General features: G+C 37.2%; 1 protein-coding gene across 2 annotated transcripts in view; it reads right to left on the bottom strand.

Annotated features, from left to right (window-relative positions):
- PCDH9 (protocadherin 9) overlaps nucleotides 1–16164 on the bottom strand; it is a 2224845-nt gene that overhangs the window by 748893 nt on the left and 1459788 nt on the right. For both annotated transcript variants that reach the window (XM_063425941.1, XM_063425942.1), the window contains exon 4: nucleotides 13280–13339. In XM_063425941.1, the coding sequence (XP_063282011.1) occupies nucleotides 13280–13339 (60 nt within the window). The remainder of the gene's footprint in view (nucleotides 1–13279; nucleotides 13340–16164) is intronic.

Raw genomic sequence — 16164 nt, 5'->3', positions numbered from 1 at the left:
GCAGCCCAGAGGAATTATTTCACAGGAAACAATGAAATTTACACGAGAAATCCTTAGCTACCTCTATGCCAGGAATCCTGCATAGCCAGAATCTTTAATGAAAACAGACATTAATCAATTTGAACTAAAGCATAAGTTAGACAATGCTTGAAAGTATGTTGGAATGGAAACATATTAATCTAAAGAGGTCAATACCAAAAGCCTTTAAAAATCCATAACATGCTCTCTGCTGCTTTGGCAATGAAAACAAAAACACACTTCTGCTTCTTTTAATGGTTACTGACACAGATACAACATTATCTTCATGTTTTTTCATATAAAATAATACATAATTTATTAATAAAAATTAACGACATTCAAGTAGGTGAGCACTTGGGAAATAGTGATCACAATATAATGTCATTTGAAATAAACTCAAAAAAACAAAAGCACATGGGGTATACTAAAACATATAATTTTAAAAAGGCCACTTTCTATAAGTTAAGGGCAGCTGTACAATATATTGACTGGCATAAACTCTTTAGTGAAAAGAACACTGAGGATAAATGGAACATCCTCCAACAAATATTAGAAAGGTACATTTCTCATTATGTACCATTGGGTAATAAATATAAAAGAAACAAATTGAAACCAATGTGGCTTAGTAGAGAAGTAAAACAAGAGATTCAAAATAAGAAAAGGGCATTTAAAGCATTTAAATTGGACAAATCAGAGGCATCCTATAAAAGAAATAAGGAAGCCAATAATGTGTGCAAAATGGTGATTAGATTCACTAAACTTCAAAATTAAAAAATTATAGCTAAAGAGAGCAAAACCAACCCCAAAGCATGTTTTAAGTACATAAATTCTAAAAACACAAAAAATGAAAGTGTAGATACACTAAAAACTGAGATGGGGGTTAGTTAATGAAGACCAGGAAGAGACAGAAATTTTAAATAACTATTTCTCCTCTGTATATATTAAGGAATGTGGCAATAGTGCAAATGATTGCTGATAGACTATGCACTTCGGCGTAAAGAATGCACAAGCAATGTATACCCTTAATGGAAGCGAATTAGGGATAACAACACATGAAAAGGACTTGGGAATTGTTATAGACAACATACTATGCGACAATGTGCAATGTCAATCAGCAGTGTCTAAGGCCAGTAAGGTATTGTCATGCATGAAAAAGGGCATTCATTCTCGGGATGAGAATATCATTTTGCCTCTTTATAAATCACTGGTTAGACCACATCTTGAACATGCTGTGCAATTTTGGGCATCTGTTCTAAAGAAGGATATTATGGCACTAGAAAAAGTGCAGAGGCGGGCTACAAAATTAATAAAAGGAATGGAACATATCAGCTATGAAGAAAGGTTAACAAATTTAAACCTCTTTAGTTTAGAAAAACATCATCTCAGATGGGATTTGATAACATTATACAAATATATCCAGAGCCAATACAAAACATTGTGTGGAAATCAATTTACAAACCGGACTTTACATAGGACTCAAGGTCATGCGTTTAGACTGGAAGAAAGAAAATGTGGTCTAAGGCAAAGAAAAGGTTTTTTACTGTAAGAATAATAAGAATGTGGAATTATCTGCCTGAAGAAGTGGTTTTATCAAAATTCATACAGATGTTCAAACAGCAACTAGATGCATACTTGCAAAAACAGAATATTCAAGAATATAATTTTTCAAAGTAGGGTAATAGCTTCTTGATCCAATTATTAATCTGAGTGCCATTCTGGGGTCAAGAAGGATTTTTTTTTCTTTTTGAAGGAAGTGGATGTGAAAAGTTGGTTAGGTCAGTTCCAGCTGTTTCAAGAGGTCTATAATTACATTATTCACTAACAGATGATTATAGGAGGAAAAATGACAATCCTAAGCTTGAAAATATACATGAAAACTCTCTTGACGATTACTGTATGTTAGGTAACTCTACTTAACATATTAATGAACAAACTTGGCCAGAAGGAGAAGCCTAAAGAAGCTTAACAGCATATTCTCTGTGGCAAACGTGAACTCGCCACGGGCTCCAGGACACCTTGTAACGATTAGCGCTGTTCGGTGGAATAGTTCATCTGAATGAGGTGAACAAGCTTCACATTATACTTAGGGATTATGTTCAGTATTTTGGTTGCATGGAACTCCCGAACAGGATTGGTCGCAACCCCTGAATTCATGGAACTGTTTTGGGCATAGGACCATGTGTGCAGCCGGTCAGAACTTTACCCCGGTGGCGATTCGACTGTGTTCGTGGGATCTGAGCGCTTTTCAGATATGTTGGGCGCTCAGATCCAGGCTGTCCGGAGATGTATAGACTGTGGGGGTTCCTATGGGGGAAATGTGTATTTTTATGTGTTTTTAATATTTTGTATTTTATGCTGAGTCACACTGACACTGTAGTTTATGGCACATGGTGGGTGTGTTTATGAGTGTGTTTATGGGTGTGTTTGGGGGCATGTCACTGTGCTCAGATTTTGTATATAAGTTGGCCATTTGGCCGGATTAAACAGACTACCCTCAGCATTCAGTCTCGACTAATGTCTGTGGGGGAAAGCTATACCTGCGATAATCACTTGCTATACTGCTCTGTGGATTGCTATACAGCTATACTCTCTTGGAGCAGAGGTCTTACCACTGGGAGTAGGATCCAGGTGTTTGTCCAGGGTGGTAATGGACGGTGAGACCCTAGCCAAGCTGCGGCGGCTAAGGGGACTACGGTGCTTATGGTGTTTGGCACAGTGCTTATAGCACTCGGCGACAACTAGTAAACGAGATTAGTGGAGGTACCCAGTCGGGGTGCCAGGTGTTCTGCCACATTCTCTGTATATAGGACACATAGATTGCCCATTTTGAAGCATTGAGTTGCTCTTTGAATTGAGATTCAGCCAGGTCACTGACTCCCCATCTACACAACATGTGTGGTAGGAAGGGTGAGAATGAAAAACATATATTAACAGGGTGCTAACATGGGACAAACTCAGTTCCATGGAGCTAAACACAGAGGTTTGGATTTCTTCATATAATGCTACCGGTCAGATCTGACAAATATATATTTCCTGAATATTGTGGGTAAGTAAATAAATACAGTTATATATTTATTTAAAAATGCTGGAATTTGTTCCAACTGGACAAACTCCGTGAAAATGACCATATTCTGACCAAATTGGCAATTTGTAGATCTACTAAAGCCATATGCGGCTGTGCAAAATTTGTTCAAAATCATTTGGAAAATCAGTAATACCTGCATCCAAACCAATTTAAAGCACAGGAATATAAACCGGAATATAAACCGGATGCATTCAGCAGGATGCACATTTGCAAACTGTCATTTACTCGCTTTTGAAGTAGTTTTTGTGGCGTGAGGGTTGATTATGAGGCAACTGGTAACAGCACTTGCTAGCCAGAGACCACATTGAACTATTAAATAAATAAATACAAATTTAATGGGAATAAATAAAATCCCCATATTACTATAATGTTTGCAAAACATTAAAAGTGACTGAGCATCTATTGCTACCCAATTGATAGAAAAGGCAACGGGGAACTGCAAAATAATGGGTAAGGCATCGGGTGTGGACTACTTTAAATATTCATAGGGGAGGACCCAGTGTCCACCCCAAGTCCCCACTATTAGGGTTGGGTCCTTAATATTAATAATAAGAGGGGTCATCCTATAACAGTTTCTCTTGGGTTCTTACCAAGCCAGCACAAGCTACCTGTATGGAAGTTTGAAGTCTGCAATTGAAAATTGCATCACTATCATTGTCTGACTTTCTAAATCCTAATTAGAGTGCTTTTGGTACTTTGTTCTAGGCAAATACCAATATTGTCTAATTAGTGAAACGGGTTTGCATCATGTCATGAAAAATATGAATTTGTGTTTCTAAATCATTATGGAGCTTTCCATGATTTTCTGAAAGAAGGATGCTGTATATAAACAAAAACAGTGTATTTCTCAGATATATTACCTGACATTTTTGGACGACGTGCTCGTTTGATTTATTTTTTTACTTCATTTTAAGACTTTATATAACAGCAACTGATCACATTTATGAGTGAGGAAGAGAGATGTGTGTTATTCTGTATGATCAAAATGAAAACATCTAAAGCGAGAAGAGACACTGTGTGTCCTCGTATGCATGTCACTGCACATTCAAGTCCATGTAGTGACAGCTGTGCAGTTTAATCACTTTTTGATTTGTAGCAATGGATGACAGCAAAGAGGGTAATTGCAGTCGTAAAATTTAGGTTTGTCACAAAATTCATAAGAGAATACAGCAAAGATGTTTACTATCCAAACACACACGTACTAAATAATGAAAGACAGTATAGCACAAAGACACCATGAGGTGCAAACACGGAAAGTGTATTAAAAGCTCAGCATGGTCCTGTGATGTGACTTTGCTTCTTTTTTAAGTGCCATCTTTGAGCTATGTCATCTCACTCATAAGAGCAACATACTACAAGTGATATTGGACATAAAATGCAGCCTTTCCTATAGCTAATGATCATTTCACTTGAGCTGAACATGCTTTAGCTTTCTTCTAAAATCAACTGACAGGCCAGGTGTACAGGTGCTTGAGTACATATGCTTCAACCAACATCTTTTGTTCTGGGTAACTGCTTTTGAAGTAGGGATATTGCTGAAGCACGTATTTCCTTGTATCTAGAATAATAATTAATATAACAAAGAAACAAGCAAAAATCTTCATAAACACTGTAAAGATTCTTAGGCTGTCAAAACTTTAAATAATTAAAAAACACTTTTTAGATTCTTTTTTTTACCTGTCAAACATAAATCTAAATTATATATTCAGGTGCATTTTTATAAATGTCTTCAATACGGTTTGTGAAGTAAATGGTGCCATAGTATAATCTTGATGTCAAATTAACTAAAACATTCTGCCTTTTACTATGAAATATATATAGCTATCTTTAAAGGGAAACTATAGTGCCCGGAAAACAAACTTGTTTTCCTGGCACTATAGATTTCCCCTCTGTCAAGGCCCCTTCCTGCAGCACTGATAATAACCCCTTCAGTCACTTATCTGGGTCCGGCGCCGATGTCCCTCGGTGCTGGCTCAGCTTCACCCACACTCCTTCCCCAGCGACATCCGCCGGCGGGGGAGACCTAATGCGCATCTGCGGCAATGTCTGCGCTCACATTAGGATCTCCCCATAGGAAAGCATTATTCAATGCTTTCCTATGGGGAAAATCTGATGCTGGAGATCCACTAGAGGAGGAGTTAACACTCAGAGGTTATTATTGCAGTTTGTTAATGTGATAAGTGTCTCATATAAAAGTACAAATAAATTCTCAATACCGCCATTCCAGGACTTTTGTTGCAATAGGTTAAAAAAATACATTTCCAGTAGCCACCATGATCATTTTGAAAATAAGTGCTTGTTCTAAGCATGAAAGGCTTGAAGATTATATGTATGTATATCTGTTTGGGCATTTAAACACGTATGTGTAAGCAGTGTACACATGGTGGTATGATCTTAGTGGCTATTGGGATTTTTTTCTTTTTTAACCTGATGCAATAAAAGCTGAGCTTTAAATTCAAGTCCTGGACTGCAGGTATCAAACGCACACTATTGGCACCCAGACAACTTCATTTCATTGAATTGATTTGGGTGCAGTGTTCCTGTCCCATTAACCCTGCAGCTAAAAACAATTTACAGAAACTGCAACGTTTATATTACAGGGTTAAGACTGCCTCTAGTGACTATCTACCAGACATCCACTAGAGGCCCTTCTTGCTATTTCATAGATTTTAACTCAATAAAAAGACACTAGAAGTCCTCATACTTTGCATTAAGATGTGTACTGTATTCCAAATCCACACAGGAAAGCATTAATTCAGTGCTTCCCTATGGGGAAGGCCTAATGCTCACCACTATGACATTGGAGGAGGCAGAGACAGAGTCAGCACTGAGGGATCTTGGCAGTGGAATAACGCTTTAATAAATGCAGGGGTGACTGAGAGGACAGAGGTGGCAAAGGAACATTATAGTGTTAGGAATACAGTGTTGTTTTCATAACACTATAGTGTTCCTTTAATGATTTATTTGACCTCTGGCTCATTAAATTTACCATCCCTTCCTACCAAGTATAGTGGTAACCAGTCCACCATTCAGTGCTGTCAACTGCTACCCTAGTCAAGTGCCAGTGGATTTCTCAGTCACCCTGTAACAGGAGTAAAAGGTGCCTATAAAATAAAAATAAAAAACTATCTAAATATGGATACAAGTATAGTTTCCATCAATCAGTTCTATTTTTTTTTTATATTCTTTATTTTTTCGTGCAGCATATAACAAGATGGCCTGTACCGCCACAAAAACAGAAAACAGGCGCAATTTGTGCATAATAAACATTTACATGGCAGATAGAGTCCAGCACTTTTATATATTTAGTGGAGTATAGCTATTGTGTCCTTGGTAGTAGGCTACGGTGGTTCTGGTAGTGAGGTCTCCAGGGCACAGGGTTGTACTGGTGAGTTGGGTATAACGTGAGCTTATCGTGTGAGAGACTCGTTTCTTTTAGACTAGGGAGGAGGGGGTGTCTCTATTGCGGCCCTCGGTCTGGTCCCCTGTTAGTATGGGTTCATCTGGAGTCTCAATGGTGGGCCTTAAAGAACCATGACTGTAGGTAGTCGTTTATGTGTGGAGGGGGGGTGTTGTCATAATGTAAAGGGTCATATTATAAAGGGTAGTGGCAATAATATAAAGGGTAGTGGCAATAATGAAAACAAAATTAAAAGCAATGATAACAAGAACAATGACTGGTTGCAGTACTGTAGATCAAAGTCCAGCACTTAGTGTAGTCAATCTGAGGACCCGTTGCGAAATGGCAAGTCCGGCCACTTGGGCGCTGTTTCCAAGTTTCTCCTGAGGAGCGTAGTTTTATTATAAAGGATAGCGGCACTGATAGCGGCAATAATAAAAACCAAAATAAAAGCAATATTAACAATAACAATGACAGTTTGCAGTAAGGAAAATCAAAGTTCAGAACTTAGCGTAGTCCGTCTGTGGACCCGTTACGGAATGGCACGTCCAGCCACGTGGTCGTTGTGTTCAGGTTTCTCCTCTGGCATGCGGTTTGCGTTGTGCTGAGCGAGGAGTGAACTCCGGTACGGTGGAGGGGTTTATTCCTGCCAGGCCCGTCATGTTTGGCCTTACTGCTCCATGCAGGCTCAGGTGTTGCATATGTTGTTCCAGATCGTGATCATTCGTTGCTCTGTACGTCGCACCTTGATGGTTGAAAGATAGGGCTCTCGGGAACCCCCATCGGTAGGGGATGTCCCTAGCCTGCAGTGTCTGCAGCAGTGGCTGTAGGGTCTTGCGCCATGCGATGGAGCCTCTGGTGAGGTCCGGGTACAATGCTAATGTAGACCCCTCAAACACTAGAGGAGAGTGTCCACGAGCTGCTGTACGGATCGAGATCTTGTCTTGCAGTGTTGGAAATCGGATGATCAGGTCCGCCGTCGCCTCCGCTGGTGCAGATGTTGGTTTCGGCAATCGGAACATGCTTTCTGGCTTGATCGCCTTCGCTTGTTTCGGCGGCAGCAGGGTGTTAAGCAGACGTCTGATATAGTGCGGTAAGTCAGTTGGAGTCACTGAGTCTGGAATACCCCTTATTTTCAAGTTGGTGCGTCGCCTGCGTTCCTCCAGGGCTTCTGTTCTGTCTGCCGTAGCTTGTTGTCTCTGTTGAAGCTCAGCCAGTGCTTGTTCCACAGCTGTGAGTCTGGAGTCTTGTGTGTCCGTCTTTGCCTCTAGGAGGGTTATTTTTTGCACGGCTCCGTCTATGGCGTCCTTGTAGTGGGCCATGTCCGCCGCTATATTTGCTCGTAGTTCTGCGAGCATGTCTTTAAGTTGGGCGGCTGTGACAGGGTCTCCCGTAGCCGGTGGCGTGGCTTTAGGCACTGCTGGCTGAGTATTCGAGGCCTTTACCCCGGGATTGTAAGAGAGATCTTCCGAGGAGTATGAGGATCCCTCGTCTCCCGACGCCATTTTGTCCCATGCTGGTCTTTGAGGGCCCCGCAGCATCTCGCCAATATCGTGGCAGAAGGGGCCTCTATCCGCCCTCTGCTTTTTATTTTTCCGACCCATTACACTCTCATGTAGTGGTGTGACAGTTTGGTGTCGGGTCCTGGCACTTTTTCCATCTTTTTACTGCAGTTTTTGCTCGGTAGCTCGGAGCTCAGGGAAAGTGTGGCCGCTCCGTTCGGCTGCTAGCTCCGCCCCCCTCAATCAGTTCTATTTTTGGTGCCACAGACAGAATCATTGTGCATTTTGTTTGGTCTACAATTCGGCTACATTTTGACTTGCAAATTTGGAATTCAGATGATCGCCAAATTCGCACAAATTGTAGTTCGTCATTAAACAAATTTCCAAGTATAATAAGAATTCATTAAATGTAATACACTCTCACACTTCATTAGTAACTTAGTATCAGTACAGCTGTCAAACACAATTTATTCAGCATACATTTTATGCTGAGAGAATAACTAAGAGAGAGAACTAAAGAACCATCCTACAGTGTGTCTTTCTTATCTTTGTCACATGAACCACAGTGTTTGTCATGGTAGCTATGGCTATTGTGTAGGGAGTGTTTTTATATTTATATGGGATTACAGAAATGGATTGACTGATGTCACTCCATTTAGATCCTGATACACCAGCATCAAAGCCAACATAGAATCATGGACAAGGATTGCCACAATTGGGGAAGTATCTGTAAGCAGGGAGATGCAAACAGAATATGAGTTGGACAATGGTGGTACCAGAGGTAAGTGTCAATTAGCAATTTAACACCCACAGACCTGTGGACATGGCAGCCCTTAACCTAAAGCAAGCAATCTTAGTATCTAAATAATTTACATTGAACAAATCATTCACCTATTGCATGACAAATTATATAATCAATGCCTATGGGGCGATCTCAGTTTAAACAAACCTTTCATGGCAGGTTCACTTTAAATCCACTTTCTTTATGCTGATATTTTAATCAATTGAGAGAGAAATGTTTAATTTAATATATAGAATGAGTATACCTCTAAAAGATAGATGAGTATACCTCTAAAAGATAGAAACTATACATAGATTCTGAAGGTGATGAGTCAAACAGCCTCTTTAACTGGCTTATTTTATCCTTACAGAATGATTTTAAAAATGTCTTCACAAAGTCTTACACCAAACACAAATATAATGTTATTTAGCAGAAAACCTTGTTATTAAATATAAGATTGGACAAATACAGTTAAAATGACTTGTCCTTAAAGATTGTCCCGGTGCACAGGGATAGGGACAATTTTGAGGAAATATTGCCCTAGGTCAAATACACATAATAGAAAAACCCGTTAAATGACAGTTCTATATGCAGCTAAATCCCAGGGTGAACCGTCTATCTTGATGTGTCTCACCTGCTGCTAGCCTTAAATACTATTGACCTTGTAGTCCTCTTCATTTTTCATTCTTTACAGTTTTTCCTTCACCTTATGACAATTAATATTGTTCAGGCCTCTTTGTTCCACATATATTTTACTCATTAACCATTTATTCTTTATTCGTATAAAAAAATAAGAAGATATCTTAAAATTAATAGTGTGTGATGTATAATGGAAAATTAATTGCAATTACCAAACATAGTTTAGGATTATTGGAATAAACACACACATGGCAAACTCAAAGAATAAAATAATTATTTTTTTCTTAGATCATAGTATGGCTTTTGAGGTTTAAAATGTAATACAATTATATTGTTTTATTACATTTGAATTTTTTTAAATCAATAAATAAAAGTTACTCCTCTTTTTCCAAGTTTTTGATGTAACCATTGAAATGCCTAATTATTGTAAAACACTATGCAAATCAAGCATTCAACCATGTCTCCATCATCTGTCTGTAGAAAAAATATAGGTAGAAATGTTTCATTTAATTAAATATAAAATAGATCACATAACATTCAGATATATCTTAATGTTAGATATATCCTAACGTAATTTCATACATTTGTCATTTAATAATTCATTTTCAGCTACCTGAAATTTCAACCATTTCTTGTTGCAAGGAATTTTATCAATTATTTTATTTATATAGCACCAAATTCCAAAGCGCTTTACAATGGGTGGACTAACAGACATGTAATTGTAACCAGACAAGTTTGATGCACAGGAACAGAGGGGTTGAGGGCCCTGCGCAATGCGCTTATATGCTAGAGGGAGTATGGTAAAGTGACACAAAAGGTAAGGGCATTATTAGTGAAGTAGATTGGTAGAATAGTATTTAATGAAGACTTAGTGTGTTTTTTTTTTTTTTCAATGATCATTGCAGGAGATGAATCACTCAGGAGGGAGCCATTAGCAGTTTAATGTATATGCTTTTGTAAAAAAGTGAGTTTTTAATGATTTTTTGAACGAGTGGAGACTGGGTGAGTGTCTAACAAAAAAGGGAAGAGAGTTCCAGAGGAACGGTGCAGCGCTAGGAAAGTCTTCAATGCGAGTATCAGAGGTGGGAGTACAAACAGAGGATAGACGCAGGTCTTCCGCAGAGCATAGGGGCATAGACCGGATATACTTGTGTATTAGGGAGGATAGATAGGTGGGAATAGCATTATGTAGAGATTTGAAAGCAAGAACCAGAAATTTATATTGAGCCCTTTATCTTACGGGAAGCCAATTCAGAGACAGAGGGGTGAGACATGGGAGGTGCGGGTGGTCAGGAAGATGAGCCTCGACACTGCATTTATTATAGACTGCAATGGGCCAAGTTGAGAGCATGTAATACCACTTAGAAGCGAATTGCAGTAGTCAAGGCGAGAGAGGACAGTGGCATGGACCAGCACCTTAGTTGGATCTGGCATAAACTGAAGAACTCCTTCTCCGAGGCTGCAGAAAAAGTCTATAAAATGTGACTATCTTAAAATCTGTCTCTTGAATATGGCTATTCATTATATCCAGTAGATTGCTACAATATTGTGTTTTATTTTAGAGACATAACTTTTTGGTTTGATAATATCCCTCTCTTAAAAAGACAAATTCAATAAAACATATCCTACATTGCAGTAATCATATAAATATACAGCAGCATTCTGAATTCTTTATAAGATTATCAGTCAAAGGTTGAGTAATGGACTTTGTTATGATTAACCTTTAAAAGTTATTGGTAAGGAGATAACAAATAGCTGAATGACCACATATACCAGATATGTACTGTTCCACTTCTTTAACTTTCATATCTGAAGGTGTTGAAAAGACTTAATTGTTGACCCTGACAATTTTATTTTTTCCTAAGCTACCTCATTTTCACCAGACAACTTCATATCAATTTCAGTATGAAAGAGAGAGACTACTGATCAAGTTGTTAAACTTTGATAATAAACCTGTCATAACTGGTGCAGACTTTCAAATAGGGAAGCATTGAAAGGACCTGGAGATATTAAAACAATTTGTATGAAATACTGCACTCTTGTGAACAATTATTTAACTGTGAAGAGCGAGTACTACAGGTTGGGAAAGTCATTTTTTCTTTTCAAGCTTTCTACTATATCTCAGAGATAATATGTAAGCCATAAAGCAGTGTAGGATTCTATGGTGCTACAAAAATGGCTTTGTTTTTCTGGCACTATAGAATCCCTTCGAGCACACAGGATAGTGGAAGATCTGGGAACAGTAGCTAATTATGACTTGGATAGGCCACAGTTTTCACACAGGTACAGGAGATTGGAAAATCTTTAACGATTAAGTAATTTTCTCAATTAAATTAATACTGCGTACGAGAGCTGCTTTTCACCTAAGTACACTTTTTAATGTGGGGGATTTGCAACTTTAGAAATTAGATTTCATCAAGCCAAAATTGCCTCTGTCAGCACAGTAACTCACAGTGCTTTCTATGTGAAGACTGATCAAATTTCATGAACAAATATTAGCATAGATTTCAGGCAGAGTGTCGATGGGAGTAGTAGATCAGCCTCCAATTGGCTTTGTTCATTACAATATAAATAAAGTTGTTTGCGCAAGGTAATGGAGTCCGGGTTAAGATAGCTTTCCATGAAGCTTATTTTCAATTATATGGCATTCAGTAGAAATCTCTCAGGTGAATTACAACTCTCCAGGTGTACATATTTTTAGCATAATACAAGAGTGTTTTATGAAATCTAACGCACACGATACCTCACATGTGCGAGCACTTGAACTGTCCTATTAGCGTCCCCTTACAGTGTCAAGCACATTTGAAAACAAATGAAGCAGAGCATGTATGTCAAAGGGACAGTCTAGTTGGTTTCCTTTTTTTTATAATATATCATAAATGTAATGCGTTAAAAAAAGTTTATAAAAAAAATAAAACCAATTAAATTAGAAACAATAGAGACACAGAGCCTTCAATTTTCATTGCTTGCAGCAAATATGTTACTTTTATGTGGATCATAAAGAGGCTGAGATCTCTCCACTTATACTGATTCTCTCACTGTTTTTAGTGGTAAGGTTGTGGTCATTCTACAAACCTCCAACGATAAGACAAAAGAAGAAAGAATGTCCAGGAACTCAAAGTGTTAAAGCTTGATGAAGACCTCTTAGTAGGTCGAAATGTTGCTGCTCTGCCACTTTTTATTCAATAAACCTGCCAGCGATTTGAACACTTTGAGTGCCTGGAGATTCTTTCTTCTTTTGCCTTATCATTGTGGGATTTGCTGGTCCTGCTTTAGTCCACCTGATGTCAACTGAAATTGAGTGCAGTTCATTTTTGTTTTTGATTCTACAAAACTTCGGCCAGTAGATGTTTATGGAAAATGTAGTTAAACTTCCACATGCCATGTAATTCATGATCTACTCAGAGGGATAACTAAGATGCAGCAGAAGCTAATAAAAACTACTTGCAGCTGCATATAGTCATAAATGCTGCTGCAATTCCCCCCTCACAGAAGAGTAAGATTTTTTTTTCTTATATGTAGTGCACATCCCTCAGAATAACTGAGAATTACATAAATGAGTAGTAGTATTTAGGATAAATAGTGCAAGGTACAAAATAACCGTCACAATGATAGATATGTTGACTTAACTTCCCAACTGCAAAGTATGTGATTTTAATTTCTAAGCAAATTCACCAGTTTTCACTAAAAACACATACAAGTGTTATTCTTCAAATGTAAGTGTGCTTTCTCGATTTTTATCCCATCTCTGGGAAAACCATTTAAGTTGCATGTCAAATCCACAGTCTTGTAATTTTAAATAAATCTTTAAATTTTCACGTTTATAAATGCTTTTCTTTTTGTATAAAACATACCTGGATAGCGTTGTTCTCACATGATGCATTTAGTATGTCCTGTAATGGTAAATCTTGCCCCTAAATATAAAGAAAATACAAGATATTCAGATTAATTACATATACATTAAATATATACATACATAACTATATACTACTAAATTATACATTAAAAGATAAAAAAACTAGTCTGCAGAGTGTGACACAGAATTATAAATTATACTTAAAACTGATAGGGCACTTTCAGACCACAGCCACTGTTTACAGCATTGACCTCTTGCTACCAAATGCAAGGCAATAGAAGGCCTTCCAACCATCATGATATCGGCAGGACTGTCCTCATTTTTGGCACCTGCCCCGTTTATCGGGGGAACTGAAGTGAACTGAAGTCTCAGTCACTTCCAAGCTTTTCTCCAACCATACCAGGGAAGCAGAAAGGGTTGAATTCAGAACAGAAGATACAAATAGCAATTGCTGCTTGGAGAGTGTATCTTTTAACCAATGTCAGTTAGACTCGACCGTTTTAAATCATTAACAAAATGAAAGCAAGTTGGTTAATTTTGATTCATTACAAATAAAGTCCCACTCATTTTATGTTTCATGCATGCACAGGGATAAAACAGCAAATTAAAACAAGAAAACAATGTCATATGTAAAGGGACCTAATTGAAAACAGTGCGACAAATTGCTCGACAGATATATTTTGGAATATTATACGATTCCAAAACATAATTACTTATCAGATAAAGATTGTTGCCTTGTTGCAATTGGCATAAACATTATATAAATAAAATATTTATATGATTTTTTTTTTTTTTTGCAGCATCCAGCTTTTAAGATATTTTCTGTATAGGGTTGCCAAGGTACCCGTTGCTTTTATTGAAAAGCATTAAGTAAATACAGCTAGATTACAAATGTGTCAAAATTAGGCATGCTTAAAAAAATATTGCTTTCTAAGCTTTTTGGCTGATTAAAATAATATGATTTTTTATTCCAAACAATACACTATCTAGTCACAATGTTTTTTTTAGCTTTAATGTTTTTAAGATTAATGTTAAGCCTTGACACATAGACTAAATAAAAATGTTAGTAGTAGTGTGTCCTTTGCTTTTCTCGTGCACCGCTGATAAAGCCCCATATTCCTTAATTTTAAAAAGGAATGTTCCTTTAATGCCCAGATCCCTTTACATTTAAAGGGTTGCTCTAAGTACCATATAGCCTCTGCTCATTGATAAAGTTCAGATTTAAAGTGGTCCCTTGTCATTGTGTCTCTGCAAACAGTTGTTTATAACTGGTGCTATTACACTATTTAATCTCTCTGTAACTATTGTTTAATTTAAGATGTCATTGACTAATTTTACTCTCTGATATATTTGGATGGGATTTTTTCCTTATTCAATTGTTTTATTCAAGACTACAAAAAAGAGATTAATAGTTTATCATATTTTCCAACGGAAGCCAACCCAAATATGGTCATGAGAGATAAAACAATTTGTTGCCAGAGTAGAAATGATGATATGGTGGAGATATTTCCTGCTTCAATATCCATATAATTATGTGAAAGATGGTGTGCATGAGTGCAAACACCATATGATACAGAAGAAAAGGCCACCATTCCTTATATCATTGTAACACTGTTTACATATTCTCTACAATTGGATTTCCCTGGAGTTACCAAATGTCCTAATGGGAGGGGTATTCTCTATGCTGGTTAGGAGCCTGTCTTTCTGACAACTGTTCATAAGCCGTTTGAAAATTCTAATCCATAAATATAGAAGTATAGGAGGGCATTGCAACAGCTTCAAGCTGTGATATAGGTACAGCACTTAATGTTGAAGAGAAATTAGATTCTCTATCTTTCAGGGGTTTCCTGCCATGAGTCACCATCATACATCTAATTTCCTGTGAACATGTGCTCTCACTGACAGTGATCAGGGAATCACATGACCTTAGGACTGAATGCCAAGCTGACAAATCTTTAGAAGGCAAGCACTTGTAAATTAAATGGAAAATAAATGAAACACATTGATGTATTTTATTTAGTTACCAAAATGCATAAGTGCGTCTGTTCTCTATTCAAGGCATAGTGGATTTGTTATATTACCTCACCTATATCTGCCTATGATATTTACTTGTCCCCAGTAACTAGTAGCATTTATACCACATCAATTGTCATCCTTGTATAATCATATAATTAATTCCAACACAAGTTTCTCAAACTGAGGTTTTCACCTGCTTTACAAATATACACTGAAGGCTAAAATGAGTTTATTACATTTTCATGTGAATATATTCTTGAGAACTATATGAAGTATATCATTTTGAAGCATTCAAATAGTTACTACCTTGATAGCAATACTTCATAATAATTCCCAGTAAGTACCAAACACAGAACTGTTAATCTACATAATCAGTGCAAGAATCAATACTTTCCCTAAATTGCATTGGGTCTATGTAGGTTTAATTGCTTCTATGTACATTAAAAGAATAAAAATAAAATAAGATCTGCCTATTATGTGAAAGCTGTAGGTTCTCAATAAGCAAATGAGGATGTCAAATCATGTTTATATATGTCTATACTAAAGTGCTATGTTGTCTGTGTACTTTACTTTTTGATATGTAACATTTAAATAAAGATATAAATTAAACATACAGGGTATATACATCATATATTTGTTTAGTCAAGGAAATGTTCAGATTGGCAAGGCTTATGATACAGTATATGATATGTAGTTATTCAGAAAGTTGATACATTCTTTAATAGTCTTTATTTCCCTTCAAGAAGATAAGGATGAAGCTGAAGCAAATGCAACCTACAGACATTACCACTTTTCATCACATTTGTAATCCTTTTAAAATAGTCACAATCTCTCTTCAATCTGATTTTTACCAAGCTGCTTCAAATG

Source organism: Pelobates fuscus, chromosome 1, assembly GCF_036172605.1.
Source record: "Pelobates fuscus isolate aPelFus1 chromosome 1, aPelFus1.pri, whole genome shotgun sequence".
NCBI lineage: Eukaryota > Metazoa > Chordata > Amphibia > Anura > Pelobatidae > Pelobates > Pelobates fuscus.
This window is presented reverse-complemented; position numbering and strand designations above follow the sequence as displayed.